The sequence below is a fragment of the Salvia hispanica genome, chromosome 3, assembly GCF_029641045.1.
Source record: "Salvia hispanica isolate PSC_SH4W2 chromosome 3, Shi_PSC_v1, whole genome shotgun sequence".
Classification (NCBI taxonomy): domain Eukaryota; kingdom Viridiplantae; phylum Streptophyta; class Magnoliopsida; order Lamiales; family Lamiaceae; genus Salvia; species Salvia hispanica.
The window spans coordinates 42,888,714-42,907,009 of NC_142694.1; the positions used below are offsets into that span (position 1 = coordinate 42,888,714).

Consider the following 18,296-nt stretch of genomic DNA (forward strand, 5'->3'; position numbering starts at 1 on the left):
CATTAAATATGAATTTGAAATCAGTTATGAGGTAGTTTATGAGAACGACAAGATCACATTGTTCAAGATTGACTTCCACAGCCTTGCTCCACGTTCATACGTCAGGATCAACATCATAGATGCATGGGCTGTGTTCCTCAACTACAATGAAAAATTCAAATCAAAGGCATCACCGAGTCGTCTTTTCATCAACACAACACCTACGGTACAGTAAACGAGTAAATAAATAATAGTATTACATTAAAAATTAAAATATATTTACAAAAATGTAAACATGACAGATTTACAACATTACTGCAAGGAGATCTGGTTGGACTGAAGCAGAGAGTCGAGAAAGATTTTGCTCAAACTTGAATGAATTTGTGTCACAGATTGAAAATTTCAAATGGGAAAATTATGACCTGGTAAGTCATAATTAGATATACATTACAGAACAAGGGTGCGTTATAATGGTAACCCATATTTATGTGATAAGCTAATAACCCTATCATTTTATGGGTCAAAAGTATCATTTTTACTAAAAATGATATTTTTCGTCCATAAAATGATATTCTGTTCTACAAAATGATACTTTTCATCCATAAAATGAGGGTTATTAGGTTATCACAATAAATATGGGTTATGATATGATCACATCCCTTACAGAACAAACATACCTATATTTTTGAAAATGACATTTATATATAATGTTTTGAAAATTAGATATTCTTTCCAATCTGGGCGTACGAACATTATTATATCATCTGCTTCAATCTCAAAATGCAAATGATGGATGTGATTGACAATTCTCTGGTTAGTCAAGATTTACTTGAGAAGAAATATGAAGATGCACCAAGTACTCTGGTATGTTTAGTTAAATGCATTCAGTATTTATTAGTTAAAATGCATTGACTATAATTCAGTATGGAACATAATATAATTTTTAATCAACCTCATGTATGTTTTGTGTTATTTGAATAGAGAAATTTCTTCCGAACTTATCTTGGAAATGGACTCAATCCATCAATGGGAAGAACTGTCAAACTGTCAAAAACCAGATACATGAATATGCCATGGCAGAACGATACAAATAAAGTTGACTGTGGAATTTATGTGATGCGCCATTTGGAGACTTACATGGGTGGTCCTGTTCGTAACTGGAATTCGGGTTTAACGAAGAAGGGAACAGAGTCTTTCATAAAACTCCGTGCCAGATATACTGAAGCATTGCTTATTGGAGATACTAACAAGAAGGCTTTTGAGACACTTACAATGATAAAGAAGAAGTTTGAGAATGACAGCAAAAAAGAAGATATTGATGTTGAAAAGATGATTAGAGAATTTAAACCCCCTGTATACTAACTTCTATGACTTGATAATAGCGTTTTGTAATAGTGGTTTCGAATATAATCACCCAAATTATCATTTTATCTGCTACAACTATGATTTTGTCATTATATCGTTTTATCAGTCAGAAGTATCATTTTATCATTTTATCTGCTGAAAGTATCATTTTATCAACTGCGAGTATCATTTTATAATTTTATAAGTCAGAAGTATCATTTTATCAGCTTATATATCATTTTGTGAGATTAAAACATCATTTTATCCGTTGATAGTATCATTTTATCAGCTTATATGTCATTTTTTCCAGCTTATACATCATTTTATAAGGTTATTGTCATTTTATTTGCTGCGAGTATCATTTTTTCAGGTTAAAGTATCATTTTATCAGTTTATAAACAAAAGAATGATGTTATCAGCCAAGTATCATTTTATCAGTCAGAAGTATCATTTTATCATTTTATCTGCTGAAAGTATCATTTTATCAACTACGAGTATCATTTTATAATTTTATAAGCCAAAAGTATCATTTTATCAGCTTATATATCATTTTTTATGTCATTTTTTCAGGTTAAAGTATCATTTTATCAGTTTATAAACAAAAGAATGATGTTATCAGCTAAAGTATCATTTTATCAGTCAGAAGTATCATTTTATCAACTGCGAGTATCATTTTATCAACTGCGAGTATCATTTTATCAGCTTATATATCATTTTTGATGTCATTTTTTCAGGTTAAAGTATCATTTTATCAGTTTATAAACAAAAGAATGAGTTTATCAGCCAAAATGTCATTTTATACACCTAAAATACCTAAACTATATCAAATGGCTTCAATCTGACTTCTCATTGACTCTACCACAATTTCTTGAATCATGACGACCCATCTCATGACATTTACCACACCGTCGTAGAGGCTTATTTGCTTTCCTTATTGCACTCTGCCTCTTTGCTACTTTGCCACTAGCTGATCCTTTAGTACTAACAACGTCTGGAGGATGTACATCAATTACATCAGGTACTGCCATTCCATAAAAATCCTCAACCATCTTCTTCTTTTCAATGACTGAAGGTGCTGCACAATTTCCAAACATATGCTGTTCCAAATCATCAAGACCAGCACTTAACAAAGACAAATGATCCATACTTCCTTCAGAATTTTGGACTAATCGATAAAAGTTGGAGAACAACTTTTTCTTAACTTCCTGCTTTTCATCCAAATCTGCAAGATAAAAGATAACATTATTACAATAAGTACTATCATTTCTCTGACTGAAAAATAGAATTTTTACAAATAAAGGTTAAAAATGGAACACACGTTCAAATGGTTGTTGTTCCTCAGATGGTAGACCATGTGCTGCCTTTAGTAAAGAGCTCTTCAACCACCTTCGACCAAATATTTCTCAGGAATGAGATTAGCAGACTTATTCTTCAACAAACAAAATATATGACAACATAACAAACCAATTCTGGAAAACTTCTTGCAACTACAGTCGAATGTGTCTTGCTTACAATCATACATAACATCCAATGTTCTACCATATTGGTCCTTGACCTGATGCTTCTTGATGTTATCCTCAACAGTAGTTATAGAAACAATCTCACACACAATACTTATTTCCTGTTGTACATGTTTGAAAATAGAATCAGTGTAGATTGTAGATGCATGCTTCTCAATAGGCAATTGGGTTGACAAATCAGGAATAGTTGAGTAATCCAAGTAGTTCAATCGTGAATTGGCATTCCTTTGATCTCCCACAGCATAATTAAAGAAATTGATGAACTGTACAAGATTTGCACGTGGCTTTGTGTAGTTTTTAAAAAAGCTATTCTCCGATTCAGACATCGATGTAGTCCTAAGAAGCGACCCCATGGGAAAATCTCGAAAATAAGCAGGAACCCAGAATTCTCTATCTTCAAACATTGATCCAAACCAGTGCACGTCTTCTAATCCATACCGTTCCATTATATCATTCCATATTATATCAAACTCATCAGGCTCTAACAAATCAGACCAAACACATGCATTCAACTCTTTTTTGAAATCTTCATTACCAAGTAAAGATTTGGGCAACTTATCTGACACCTTAACCATGATATGCCACATACACCATCGGTGCCTTGTTTGTAAAAGTACTTGTTGAACAGCAAGTTTGATCCCCCAATCTTGATCAGTGATAATCAATTTGGGTGCTACCCCCATGCATCGAACAAAACAGCCAAACAACCAAGAATAGGATTCTCTACCTTCACTTGATAACAAGCCAGCTCCAAATGTAACTGGTCTAGAATGGTTATCTTTTCCAGTGAATGGAGCAAAAATCATGCAATACCTTCAGAATATAACATAAAAATGAATTATATTTATCAGCTATGAGTATCATTTTATCAGCCAGAAGTATCATTTTATCAGCAATGAGTATCATTTTATCAGCCAAAAGTATCATTTTATCAGCAATGAGTATCATTTTATCAGCCAAAAGTATCATTTTATTAGTAAGAAGTATCATTTTATCAGCAATGAGTATCATTTTATCAGCCAAAAGTATCATTTTATCTGCAATGAGTATCATTTTATCAGCCAAAAGTATCATTTTATCAGCAATGAGTATCATTTTATCAGCCAAAAGTATCATTTTATCTGCAATGAGTATCATTTTATCAGCCAAAAGTATCATTTTATCAGCAATGAGTATCATTTTATCAGCTATTGACAGAAGGGATACTATTTTATGATGCAAAAGTATCATTTTATCATTTTATTATGCAAAAGCACAATTTCTATCATTTTATCATGCAAAAGTATCATTTTATTAGTAAGAACTATCATTTTATCTACTGCAAGTATCATTTTATCAGCAATGAGTATCATATTATCAGATATGAGTATCATTTTATCAGATATGAGTATCATTTTATCAGCAAAAAGTATCAATTTATGTCTATTAGCAACAAAAGTAATATACCTGTTAGTGTTGTATGTTGAATCAAATGAAATTACATCTCCAAACATATGATAATTTCGTCTTGAAATAGCATCAGCCCAAAAGAGTCTAGTTAACTTTCCATGAGATCCTATCTCAATTTCATAATAGAAGGCATCAGATGATTCCTTTTGAGAACGCATATAATCAAAAATCATTTGAGCATCTGAACCATCAATATTGGACATAATATCACGATAACCATTTCTAATATCAATAATATCACATCCAACATTTTCAGGTCCACCCATTATCTCCTTCAAAAGTTTGAATGTGAGAGTGGGACCAATATTACACCTGCCACAATCCTCCATAAACCTCCGATCAATAGGATCCAGATTGCGATTGGCCATCATAAAATGCCTATGCTCATCCGCAACCATTAAGTGATTATGATACTCAACAAACTGATAAACCTCATATCCTCTGCTCTTGCCATCTGAATAATATCTCAAATTGAGCTTAGCAAGACATTCACACCTAAATGACCGACACCTACGCTTCTTAAAAGACACTTCAGTTGATTGGGATGCATGACCAGGTATAAAATTCTTAGAGCCTTGTCTGTTGCAAGCCAAATACTGCCACTTAGTAATACCTTGAACTGATTTGTTACCCATTTTACGAATGCCAAAACCAACTGAACGAGAATAATGTTCATAGAAACCAACTGCTTCTACTAATGTATTGAATTTCATACCAATCATTGGCTTCAAAGCATCATCACAAACAGGAATGTACATACCTACAAATCAGTAAAAGTGTCATTTTATCATAGTATCATTTTATCATAATATCATTTTATGCACTAAAAGTATCATTTTATGCAGTAAAAATATCATGTTATGCAATAAACCTATCATCACAAACAGGAATGTAAATACCTACAAATCAGTAATAGAATCATTTTATCATAGTATCATTTTATCATAGTATCATTTTATCCGACAAAACTATCATGTTATGCAGTAAACCTATCATCACAAACAGGAATGTACATACCTACAAATCAGTAATAGTATCATTTTATCATAGTATCATTTTATCATAATATCATTTTATCCGACAAAACTATCATGTTATGCAGTAAACCTAACATTTATAAGCCAAAAGTATCATTTTAACACATAATCGACAATACATAATATAATCAAATAAGAATTTCAGTACATCAGAAACATAAACCAATCAACAACTAATATTAATCTAAAATCAAATTCAATACATGAATATGAACACAATCAATAAGCTAAATAATAGATAATGATTGTTACCTTCGTTATTTGCTACAGATTCCATCGAAGCAAATTTTCACAGCAATTGAAGAGGTAATCAATGAAAACATCTTCCCGATCACAATTATGGAAACAAAATCTGAAGACTATGGAAAATGAATCAAATCTGGAGCCTATGGAAACAAAATAAGCGAAAAAGTATGGAAACAAAATCGCAGAGAAGAGGAGAGAATCAAATTGAGTGATCTGGATCAAAATGGAAACAAAATCACAGAGAAGATGAGAGAATCGAAAATCGCTGAGAAGAAACCGATGAGAAGAGCGTGAAATCTGGAGTGAATCTGGAGCGAAATTCAAAAATTAAATTAGCGAAATGACATATTTACCCTCTGAGCCTATTTTTATTAAGTAAATCTAAGTTTGAATCTCAACCACAAGATTATAAAATATGTGTGGTCCAGATTTAGTTATAGAGTTATCATGTGATTTGAGAGTTATGATATGATCGCATCTCTATATATATATATATATATATATATGTATATATATGGAGATGATCAAAATAAGAATGCATTTAAATCCAGAAATGCAGCCCAAATCTTGTCCCTAGGATTAGATGATCTAATGGTCAATAATTAACCCAAAACACGGAAGGTCATAATTAAGTAGTTTTAGGTCATATTATAATATTTGGGTTTATGTCATGTTAAGATCATTTTAGGTCATGCTTTGTTAGCATGACCTAAAAATAAACTAACTATGACCTAAAAATGCCTTACGTATGACCGTGTTCTGCGTTTCTGTATTTAAATCTGGTTTTCATAGATCAAAACCCTATATATATATATATATATATATATAAGGTTTCAGCTTTCTTACCCCATATTGATTGTTCACCGTAATCGAAGTTGAGTTCAGCCCCATACAAGAGAAATCGATGGATTTTTGAGAGTGAAACATTCTCCGAATCCAAGAATTCCGATTCCGGCCACGTTGTCGCGATTATTAGATCTAACATACACATATGTGGTAGATCTGAGGCCATGATGCCCCCAACATATACATAACTGAATCTGTGATGTAATACATAATTAGAGGCACAATCTTGATTAATATCTGTAAAGATGGAAGAGTTGTTCAAGGGATTGGGACAGCTAATCAAGTTAACTAAAGAGTGTCGATAGGGAGAAGTATAATAGTATGGAGAAGAAGAAGGAGCGGTGAAGGTAAGGGGATATGAGGAATGGGCGGGGAAAGAGCAGATGTCGTCGTTGTTTATGGAAGCATCAACCAGCCTAATGGTGGAGGAATCATAGTTGATTGCTTTGACATGGTATTTGATAGAGTTGAGATAGAGGAAGGTGACATTGTTTTCACAGTTGAGTTCAAATCTGCTGTCACCGCAGTTTTTGGGGTTGTCGTTGAGGCGGAAAGGGTAATTGATATTGCGAATAGCACCGCAGGCTGAAGGACTGCATTCCTTTGCATCAGCAGAATGGAAGAAATGGAGTGAGAGAATCAAAGTGGTGAGGAAGATGATGAGCTTGTGTGTTGTGATCATGGCTGGATAATGTGATTCACCAACCAACACGGCCATACAATATTTGTAAGCTGAAATAGATCATATATGTCACCCACTACACATGACATGCATGCCAACTTCCACATCACCCCACTTCACCACTCTCCCACTATCTCATCACTTGATATGTTTCCTGCAGGCTTCATTTTTAACAGGACAGTCCAAAACAAAATAAACGTTTCATTTTTTGTTGGAACAGAGGGAGTATATAAAATGGAATTTACTTTCTTATCTAAATTCCTCTAGCCATTTTATCTTGTGCTTAACATGCTTGTTAGGTGTTTAAAGATAAATTGCTCGCAAAAATATCTTTTTCACCAACAGGTATATTCAATGGCGGACCTACATGGAGGGGTGGGGTGGCATTGGAACCCCCAACAATTTGAACTATTTTATGTATATATATAATCTATGAATTTTGTAATATATTATCAGCTCAAGTGGTGGTGGTATCTGCCTTAAAAACTTAAAAAATTTGAGAGCTGAGTTCAAGTCCCTGAGCCACAATACTTTATTTTTCAATGTTTTCTTATCCTAATTTCATTATATTTCTCTTCTATGTAGTTTTGGCACCATTTTTTAACGTTTTCTTGTCCTAATTTCTTTATATTTCTCTTCATTTTGTGTTATGTCATTTTGGCACCCCTAGTGTAAAATTCTTGGGTCCGCCACTGGGTATATTTATTCTCTTGTTGAATTGCTTTCAATGCATATTATAGTTTCGTATATTTATTTTAAGATATTTCAGTGAGAATTCTTTAAAGGTGTATTCTAGTGTAGGAGAAACTGGTGAATCTATTATTTATTTTGCTCTCAGGATTTTATAGATGGGAAAAAGGCAGGATGCACGGATATTTTTTATTTCCCATACTATCAGTGTCCCACTCAAGAATGCCAAGATGTCTACATTCTTGAGTGACATGAAATTTAAGAGGAATTGTTAGGTGGAATAAATAGAAAAAAAAGGTAATTGAATATTTTAACGTGGAGAGAGGAGAGAGAGCTCTATTTCCAAACATAGAAAGTGGACATTTTGAATGGGACAAACTAGAAAGGAAAAATGGACATTTTAAATAAGACGTAGGAAATAGTATTTATATGTGTGTGAATGATATGATAATGTTGGATTCTTTATGGGAGAATAAGATATTGTTGGATATGCACACACTGAACTATCCACGTGGTTAAAGATGATAAATTCAGTGTAAGCAAATCATTGCACCAAAAATGAGAGAGCAAAAAAACGGAAATATTATTAGTTCCTTAGGCATCAACAGTGGAGAAGTGTGCACGATTCAGATATTGCATTTATAGTGGTCACCCGTCTTCCACGAATGCCCTCTTCCTTAATCACTCACTCTCCCTTTCCCATGTGTAATGACGGATGGAGGTTGGGTCGCGTGGGGTCGGCTGACCCCACCGCTCGACTATGAGATCACTATATTATTCTTCATTATACAAGCTAGAGAGGTCGATGAAGGAATATAAAAGAGTATCTTGTTTCAACAATAATTAGACAACACATTTAAGAATTGCTAATGATCTCAATAATGTTGCTATCATTGTTATCATGGAACAATGATATGGAAGCATTTGAATATGTAGCCCGGTTTACTTCCTGAGTCCCTGCCATATACGCTGGATAATCGGTAATTCGCAGATGTTCGACATCACCTTCTAACATCTCCAACACCTTATTAATAGATGGGCGATTATTCGGACTCATTTGTATGCACCATAACGCAACAATAGTCATCTTCCGACTAATGTTTCTATCATCATTTTCATCAACATTTCCAATGTCAATGTCCCTACCTTGGTTCAAGTGGTTGTATATCCAACTTGGGAAATAGTTACTAGATTCATCGTTGTTTCATGGCAAGTTTTTGTTTAATCCCACCATTTCAATCAACAACATCCCAAAACTATACACATCTGCCTTGTAAGACATTGAGCCAATACTTCCATTGATAAGTTTAGGAGCAACATAACCTATTGTTCCTCTAGCACCTGTCAATGTGACTGCCTCCTTGTTTGTGGCACATAATTTTGCTAGCCCGAAATCCGATATTTTTGGGACGAACTTATCATCAAGAAGTATATTGTGAGGTTTGATGTCAAAATGCAAGATTTGATTATCACAACCATGGTGCAAATACCTGATCCCTCGAGCCACTTCAACTGCAATCTTAAATTTCATATTACAATCCAATGAAAAGCCTTTTTTCTCGATTGAGGACGTATTTATCAAGTGAACCATTTGCCATGAAATAAAAAATGAGGGCATGCTTGGATCTTTCAACACAATAGCCAACAAGTTGGACAACATTTACATGATGGATCCGTCCAATAGTTGCTATTTCATTAATGAAGTCTTGCCCGTTTGCTCCAGATTTTCCTAGCAATTTGACTGCTACAAGATGGCCACTTCAAAGCTTTCCTTTATAAACAGAACCAAAGCCTCCTTGGCCTAGTTTATCTTCAAAATTCTTATTCATCTTCTTTAAGTCCAAGTAGGAATACCTTATTGGAGCAAGTTTGTTGTCACTTTGTAGAAATGACTCTACTCCCTCGAAAGAGGACGACAAGCGCCTTCTCCGGAATTTGTAGATAAAAAACCAGACTACCAATTGACAAATGATTATCCTTGGTGCCAAGATGATGATGCCAGAGATGATAGCTGAGATAACATGATGCAAAACGTATAGAGAAATTGACTGAACGGAGAAGAAATTCAGAGAAACCCTAGTTTCAATGAAAAACGAAATATTATTATCAAAATTCAACTGCGGCCCAAAACAAAAGCAACGCTATTTATAAGCGTTTAAAAAACCCTAGAAGTTCATAAGGAAATAAAACAGAAAATTAAAAATTAAAAATTAAAAATAAGCCGATAAAAACAGTAAATTTCAGTTTTCGCCCCCTAAACGATGTCAGATGGCCAAAATCCATTGTCCAAGTCGCAATGAGTTCGATCCCAAATTGCATTTCGCATGTACCGTGTGAATTTCAAATCAATCTGACACCGCCAGCTTTTGCCCGATTTCTACGTTGAAACTGCATCATAACATGAAAAACAATACCAAGTACATTTAGTAATAAAACCAAAAACGTTGTACTAAAACAATTTTACAGTAACTTGCAGAAGTAGAAATGAAAGAAAACTGATGCAAATTATAATATTGAAATGGTAATTCAACATAAATATAGAGCTCACCAGGAACTGGAGTTCATTAAGTACATGTGGGACGTTGTAATAAAAATTTGGCCGTACACGTATACCAGCTATATGGAGTATATACATAATATAAGAAAAAAAAAGTGAATTTAATAGTACAAGAAGTGATGATCAAATTACTCATCCTAGAAACACATGCAAATGAATGTAAAGATTCTTACCGCTGTGGATGTAACTAAGCAAGAGAAGCATTCCACCTCCAGATCCCATGATTATGAAAAGGGGGTTCAATATTGCTATGGATAAATAAGCTGAAGATTTTTTGTAAGACAAAATTAGAAGATGTATCAATCAATCTTCTCCATTGTAATGGCAGTGAGACATAATAAATTAAGTGCGCACCTATAATTGCCACACAAATCACGACAAAGGCTGCATACACAAACACAATATATAAGGAGAAAGGATTAACGATGTTGAAATTCAAAGTCATCTCACTAAACTGAGTTGCATTAGGTAGATGGACTTATCCAATTTGAATTATAATAGATTACTACAATTTAAATTTAGAGAGCGTACCATAGAATGTAATGTAATCAATTGATGGCAGAGTCTGAGTATAGTAATCTGCGAATTGCAAAGGAACATTTGATAAATTGAGAGAGACTTAACAGAAAAATGAAAATGAATTAGATTTTAACATTCTTGTATCCCTGAAGTAAAAGAGAGTAGTAATAGACCAGTGATTCCAATGATGATCGTCACAGGAAGGCTTACCCATGCCATTATGAAAACTGAAATTTCTTTCACATAATTAGATCTCTTGTAAGCCATTATTTGTTCAATGGTTTAGTCGACATATTTGGGAGGAGAGGACATTATAGAACACTATTGGTTGTATTGAATGGGATGATTTTATTTACTCTATGGTGTTCCCTTTAAATAGGTGTAGGAATACAATATACATGGTAAGTAAATAATCCTATTCTAGGAGAAATATTACATGGTGATTTGATTGACTCCTAATTTGTGGAGATTTGATTTCTTCCATTTCTTAACACTCCCCCTCAAATCGAGTAGTGGGGTCTCCAATACTCAATTTGGAAAGCACATCTTCAAAGCTTCGTGAGTTGACTGCCTTGGTTAGTATGTCGGCGAGCTGATCCTCTGAACGAACAAAAGGCAGCTCGACTATACCCTTCTCAATGTTTTCTTTGATAAAATGTCTATCTACCTCCACATGCTTGGTTCGATCATGCTGAACTGGATTTTGTGATATGCTTATAGCAGCTTTGTTATCACAATACAACTGGCACTTAATAGGAGGGAAATTGATTTCTTTCATCAGCCTCCTTAACCACAGTATCTCAGTCAACCCACTTTTGATCCCACGAAATTCAGCTTCGGCACTTGAGAGAGCTACCACCTTCTGTTTCTTGCTCTTCCACGTTACCAAATTACCTCCAACAAAGGTAAAGTAGCCTGCCGTGGACTTCCTATCATTCGGATTTCCTGCCCAATCAGCATCTGTATATCCATGAATCTCAAGATGTCCGTTTTTGGAGAACAACACTCCATGCCCTAGAGTTCCTTTTAAGTATCGACAGATCCTAAGTGTTGCCTCCATGTGATCCGTTTGCGGCTTATGCATGAACTGACTTACGATCCCCACGGCATAGGCAATATCTGGCCTAGTGTGCGAGAGATAAATGAGTTTTCCGACTAGTCGCTGATATCGACTACGATCGGTTAACTCAACTCCTTCTCTGATTTGCAACCCATGATTGACTGCCATAGGAGTATCTACTGGTTTACACTCCAGTAGGCCAGTTTCTGCTAGGATGTCTAAGATATACTTCCTTTGTCGCAGAAAAATGCCTTCATTTGACATTAGCACTTCTATCCCAAGAAAATATTTGAGATCACCCAAGTCCTTCATCTCAAACTCTTGAAATAGACTATTCTTCAAATTCTCCATCTCTTCTAGGTCGTCACCTGTAATAATCATATCATCCACATAAATTATTAAGCATGTGATCTTATCACCTCTCTTCTTCAAAAATAGAGTATGGTCGGAATGGCTCTGTGTAAAGCCATAGCTAATCATCGCCCTGGCAAATTTCCCAAACCACACTCTTGGAGATTGTTTCAATCCATACAAGGTTTTCCTCAATCGACAACATTCATCTGCCTTGAAATCTGTTGCAAAACCTGGAGGTGCCTCCATATATACTTCCTCTTCCTTCTTCAACTCCCCATGAAGAAAGGCATTTGTTACATCGAACTGGTGCAATGGCCAGTCCCTATTAGCAGCGACAGATAGCAATACTCGAACAGTGTTCATCTTGGCTACTGGAGAGAAGGTCTCCGAATAATCTACTCCATATGTCTGAGTGTATCCCTTCGCAACAAGCCGTGCCTTGTACCTTTCTATCGAGCCGTCAGGTCTTCTTTTGATAGTGAAGACCCACCGGCAACCTACCGGTCGCTTTCCTCCTGGTAGAGTACACTTTTCCCATGTTTGGTTTCGGATCAGTGCATCTATCTCCTTCTTCATTGCCTCCCTCCAATGTTTGTGTCTCATAGCTTCCTCCCATGTCTGTGGTATTTCTTCTTCCTCATAAAGTGCATTCTCAAAAGCCTGGGCCATCTCTGATAAATGACCCTTTGCCAGGTTCACGATAGAGTAGCGTTTTTTCCTATCAATCTTTTCTGGTGTGTACCTCTTGGGTGGAACTCCTCTGTTTGGCCTTGGTGGGAGTATGTATCTCCCACTGTCAGGATCAACTCCTTCAACCTCGATCTTCTCAATTTCCCCTTCTGTGGCCTCGGTGGGATTTTGTATCTCTTCTGTATTCACAATGTTAGCCAAACAATCTTCTGTATCCACGAGGGTTGGAGTACTTACATTGGATAACTTCAACGGAGAAATAGTCGGATCGACGTCACTTTCCACGGTAGACTCTACTACATCAGGGACTTGCTCAGCGGAAATGCTTACTGTTTTCTCTGTTAGGTCCGCCTCATGATAGCTTGGGTTTGGCACTGGTCTTGAGATCCAACTTAGCGGGTCCGTATCATTGTTATTCCCATCTTTACTCTCCCCCTGACCGCTAAGGTGGGTAAAAAAGTACTCGGTTTCAAGAAAGTTGCAGTTCATTGTAACGAACATGCGGTTAGATTTTGGATCAAAGCATCTATACCCCTTTTGATTTATCCCGTACCCGACAAAAACGCATTTAATAGCACATGGGGACAGCTTGGTTCTTTCATGTTTAGGGACATGAACAAAGATGGAGCATCCGAAGACGCGAGGCTCAAGTGTTAAAGGCGGAGGGATATTTGTGAGATCAGACAAGATTTGCAGGGGGGTTTTGTGTTTGAGAATACTTGTAGGCAATCGGTTTAAGAGGTAGGCTGAGGTTGCAATGGCTTCTGGCCAAAAATGTTCTGGGGCTTTTGATTCTATGAGCATTGAACGGGTCATTTCGAGAAGGGATCGATTTTTCGTTTCGGCTACACCGTTTTGTTCTGGAGTATAAGCACAAGTGGTTTGGTGTATGAGGCCTTTTTCTTGGAAGAATTGTTTCATACTTGAATTAACGAATTCCCCTCCATTATCTGACCGAAGAGTTTGAATGGTTTTTTGGAACTGAGTTTGGATAAGGTGGTAAAAATGAGAAAAATGTGAGAAAACTTCAGATTTATGTTTCATAAAATATACCCAAGTCATGCGGGTGCAATCATCCACAAAAACTAAATAATATCGAAGACCTTGCCCCCCAATAACTGGTGCGGGACCCCAAACATCAGAGTGTACTAAGGAAAAAAGGGTTTTAACACGGGTATTATTTAAAGGATAAGAGTTTCGATGACTTTTGGATAAAAAACAAGTTTCACAGTACATGTCATGCTTAGGAATAATACTAGGAAATAATAATTTTAAGTAACCGATAGAGGGATGACCCAAGCGCCGGTGCCAAAGCCAAGCTTTCCGATCCGCAGACCCGTGAGTTAACATGGCAGTTCCTTTTTGAGCTATCTCATCCACATAGTAAAGCCCATCGCGTTCAGTGCCACGCCCAATTATCTCCCCGGTTCGGATATCCTGCAACAGACAAAATTGTGGATGCATTAGTAACGTACAATTCAATTCCTTTGTGACATGACTGATGGATAACAATTTATGGGACATCGAAGGGATATAAAGACAGTTTGATAATTGCAGAGTAGGTGATATATTGACAGTCCCGGCCCCCTCAACTGTAGTAAATTCCCCGTTGGCAGTCTGAATATGGGATTTTTGAGGTTTATGTAGCTCGGTGAGATCGGAAGCATCATATGTTATTGTATCGGTTGCCCCACAATCAAATATCCATTTGTCATTTTTATTTTGATCATTAGACACTGTACACGCAATTCCATATTTTTCAAGGGGCTGAAATTGGTTTTTGCACAAAATTGGGGTACTTGTGGAATTTTTGGGAAGATTGGGGGCGAAATGTGGCTGGTAACTTTGGTGGGGTATTATTTGTGAATTACAGGAGAGGTGGGGTAATTTTTGGAATTTATTAGAAGATTGGGGCTCATCAACAAATGAGACCCCAATCCCTAATTTACCTGAAGCCCTATCGGGCACCGCCTCCTCTTCTTCTTCTCCACGCAGCTCCTCACTCCAATCATGGACAACGCTCCCACTTCCTCCGGCGACGAAATTCGCCGTCCCGGTTCTGTTCGCCGGCTGGGTAGTAGCGACGCCGGCCCCATTTGCTGGCTGGACAACACCACCAGTTTCCTGGCCTCCGTCTCCTCCAACCGCTGCGGCGGCATGCCCACCGCGGTTCCAGGGTGTGCGTGGCGGCGGTGGTTTGCCGTGCTTCTCTTCCCACCAGTCGGGATAACCGATGAGCTCAAAGCATGAATCTTTTGTATGCTTTTTCCGTTTGCAGTAGGAGCAAACTAACTTCGATTTGTCCTCCTCATCACTCCTCCGATTTCTGCCATTTCCGCCGCGACCACTACCCCGCGAGCCGCCGGTGTGGTTCTGCCACCCTCGGGCAGCGAGACCCGCCCCGATTCCATCGGTGGTGACTGCTCCACCATTGTTCGCCGTCTGCAATATTCGGAGGCGTGTCTCTTCCTGCTGGACTAGGTTGTATGCGAAGTCTACTGAGGGAAGTGGATCCAATTTCAGTATTTCCCTCTTGGTTGATTCATACTTGCTATCAATTGCATAGACAAATTGACATAGTCTCTGATCTTGTATGAATTTATCATGTATTTCAATGTCTTCTGGGTATTTCATTGGATTACTCTGTCTTTGATCAATTGAGATCCATATCTCCTGCAACTTGCTCCATATTTCATCTAATGAACCGCTCCCCTGTCTTAGTGTACTTGCTTTGAACTGGAGATAATACACTTGGATTCTGTCTCCTCCGCTTCCATATGTGACAGCCAACGCATCCCAGATGTGCTTGGCAGTCGGATGTTGTGAGATTCGACTGACTAGTCGAGACTCTATGTTTTGAGTCAGCCATGTAAACACACAGTGGTCAGCCTGTTGCCACTGCGTGAAGGCTGGATCGGTTCGCGGTGGGGGAGTAGGCACTCCGGTCACGTGAGATATCATTCCCCGACCGCTTATCGCCGCCTTCATAAGTACAGACCAAAGAGCGTAATTCTCTCCGTTGAGTTTGTCCCCGCCGATGTGGAGGGGCTGTGTGTCGATTTTGTATGACACAACAGCAGTTTCTGGTGGGTTGTTCATCGCAAAACTATTGCGCATGAAGTTGGCAAATTGCCGGGCAAATTCGTCCGCCATGGACTGGTTGGAAGTTTCGGTTAGTTTTCGGTCTTCTTCGTCTGACATTTTTGTTGGTACAGGTACAGGAAAAAAGTATGGAACGGGAAAGGGCCGAGAAAGGTATCAAGGACGATGATGATACCTTATCTGAGTCCAAACCTGCTCTGGTACCATGTTCAATGGTTTAGTCGACATATTTGGGAGGAGAGGACATTATAGAACACTATTGGTTGTATTGAATGGGATGATTTTATTTACTCTATGGTGTTCCCTTTAAATAGGTGTAGGAATACAATATACATGGTTAGTAAATAATCCTATTCTAGGAGAAATATTACACGGTGATTTGATTGACTCCTAATTTGTGGAGATTTGATTTCTTCCATTTCTTAACATTATTAATGAATTTTGATTGATGCGATAAAATTGAAATAAATATGCACCTAGAATGGCCATAGGAATTAGGAGATAGCCTGCAGATAATCATTAATTAGGGACAGACAGTTATAGAGTATGTTGTTAGAATTCAAAGTGTGTATCCTTACGAGTAGGTTGTACTAATAAGTTATATCTGAGTTGCTCTGCATTTTCAAGAATCAAAAGCGTTAGAATAGTACAAAGAAAGGATCTAATTTGTTGAAGAGCAGTGATGTGATAAGAGCATCTTACTCTTACCCCACAATGTGGTTGTCAACGCGCATCTAGAACAGAAGCTGAGTTCAAAACCAAACCAGAGAGATTGGTGGATTTCTGAAAGTGAAGCATTCTTCACATCCATGATGCCTGGCCACGATGTTATGGCTAATAGATCTAATCCACACATATGTGGTAGCTCTGAGGCCATGATACGTCCAACATATACTTAACTAAATCTGGGATGTGATAAATTAGAGGGGCAATGTTTAGTAATATCTTTAAAGATGGAAGAATTGTTCAACGGATTGGGGGAGTTAATTAAGTTAACTGACGAGTTTCGAACAGGAGTAGGATAGTAGTGTAGACTAGTAGTGAATTCGAGATATGAGGAATGGATGGGGAAAGAGCAGATTGTATCATTGTTTATGGAAGCATCGGCCAACCTGATGGTCTCGTTTTTGTAGTTGATTGCTTGGACATAGAATATGATAGAGTTTAGATAAAGGGAGGTGACATTGTTTTCGCAGGTTAGTTCATATTTGGAGCTGCCGCAGTGGAAGGGGTCGGTCTTGAGGTGGAAAGGGAAGCTGATATTGCGAATAGCACCACAGTTCGACTCGTATCCAAACAATATTTGTAAGCTTACTCTCACACAACCTTTCATTATATACCAAATCACTTCATTTTATTGGTGAACTATTTTTGACGCGCACTACAATCTATTGAAAGAGTCAAATCACACGAAACAATTACTTAATTAAAACGATATATTTTATAATATATCGAATAAAGTTTTCTTGTGTATCAAATATTTTCTTTGCGCTCCATATATATTTCTATTACACGTTGAATATTTAAGCACATATATATATTTCTATTACACATTGAATATTTAAGCCTTTTGATAGTTCTTTTAAATTACGTACACTATTTTCCCCATATACTACATGTTTGTTATTCATGAATCATGAGGCCGTCGACGAGCTAAAGATAAGAGGAATCATTCAATTTGGATAAATTAGTAATTACTCAATGATGATCGTGTTGGGTATCAGCGGTACTCCAGGATCGACACACAATTAAACCCGACAACGGTGTACGAAACACCGATACACAACACGATGGTGTACACAACACCAACACAACACTACAACACTTTTGAAGACACCCCAAAATACACTCTTAAAGGACACACCTCATAAGACACCCGAGGACATACCTCATAAGACACCCGAAGACACACCTCTAGTTCTATGAGGACACACCTCGCACACTAATTCTCGTACACACCACGCACACTTGCTACTTGTGTACTCACTCTATTTGTATACACTACGCATAAAGGCCTAGTGCCTATTTATAGGAGTTCTAAGTCGGTGAAAAACCGACATTCACAAAACTAGATAATTCTAGCGGCACATCTTCAACCTAAGCCTAATAATTTAATAATTCCTAGGACTAAGTCGGTGACATGGAGCTAGATAATTCTAGCTCATGATTTCATACTTCTCGATTGTTCTATAAGTCGGTGGAGACTTCTCAATGGATCGAT

The 18,296-nt window shown here is 37.1% G+C and overlaps 2 protein-coding genes and 1 pseudogene across 2 annotated transcripts; all 3 read right to left on the bottom strand.

The window, feature by feature from the left end:
* Positions 1-1,995: 1,995 nt before the first annotated feature.
* On the bottom strand, positions 1,996-5,596 carry LOC148930863 (protein FAR1-RELATED SEQUENCE 5-like). The gene is made up of 3 exons (XM_089066961.1): positions 4,290-5,596; positions 2,642-3,656; positions 1,996-2,545 (listed from the first exon to the last, which is right to left on the bottom strand). Exons 1-2 carry the CDS (start codon positions 5,048-5,050, stop codon positions 2,702-2,704), a joined length of 1,716 nt encoding a protein of 571 aa, XP_088923087.1. The 5' UTR covers positions 5,051-5,596; the 3' UTR covers positions 1,996-2,545; positions 2,642-2,701.
* A 3,053-nt stretch (positions 5,597-8,649) lies between these two features.
* On the bottom strand, positions 8,650-9,622 carry LOC125216902 (LEAF RUST 10 DISEASE-RESISTANCE LOCUS RECEPTOR-LIKE PROTEIN KINASE-like 2.1 pseudogene; annotated as a pseudogene).
* Positions 9,623-14,372: 4,750 nt separating this feature from the next.
* On the bottom strand, positions 14,373-16,652 carry LOC148930864 (uncharacterized). Its single transcript, XM_089066633.1, has 2 exons — positions 14,773-16,652; positions 14,373-14,410 (listed from the first exon to the last, which is right to left on the bottom strand). The coding sequence occupies exons 1-2, from the start codon at positions 16,172-16,174 to the stop codon at positions 14,373-14,375; spliced, it is 1,440 nt and encodes a 479-aa protein (XP_088922759.1). The 5' UTR covers positions 16,175-16,652.
* Between the last annotated feature and the right edge of the window lie 1,644 nt (positions 16,653-18,296).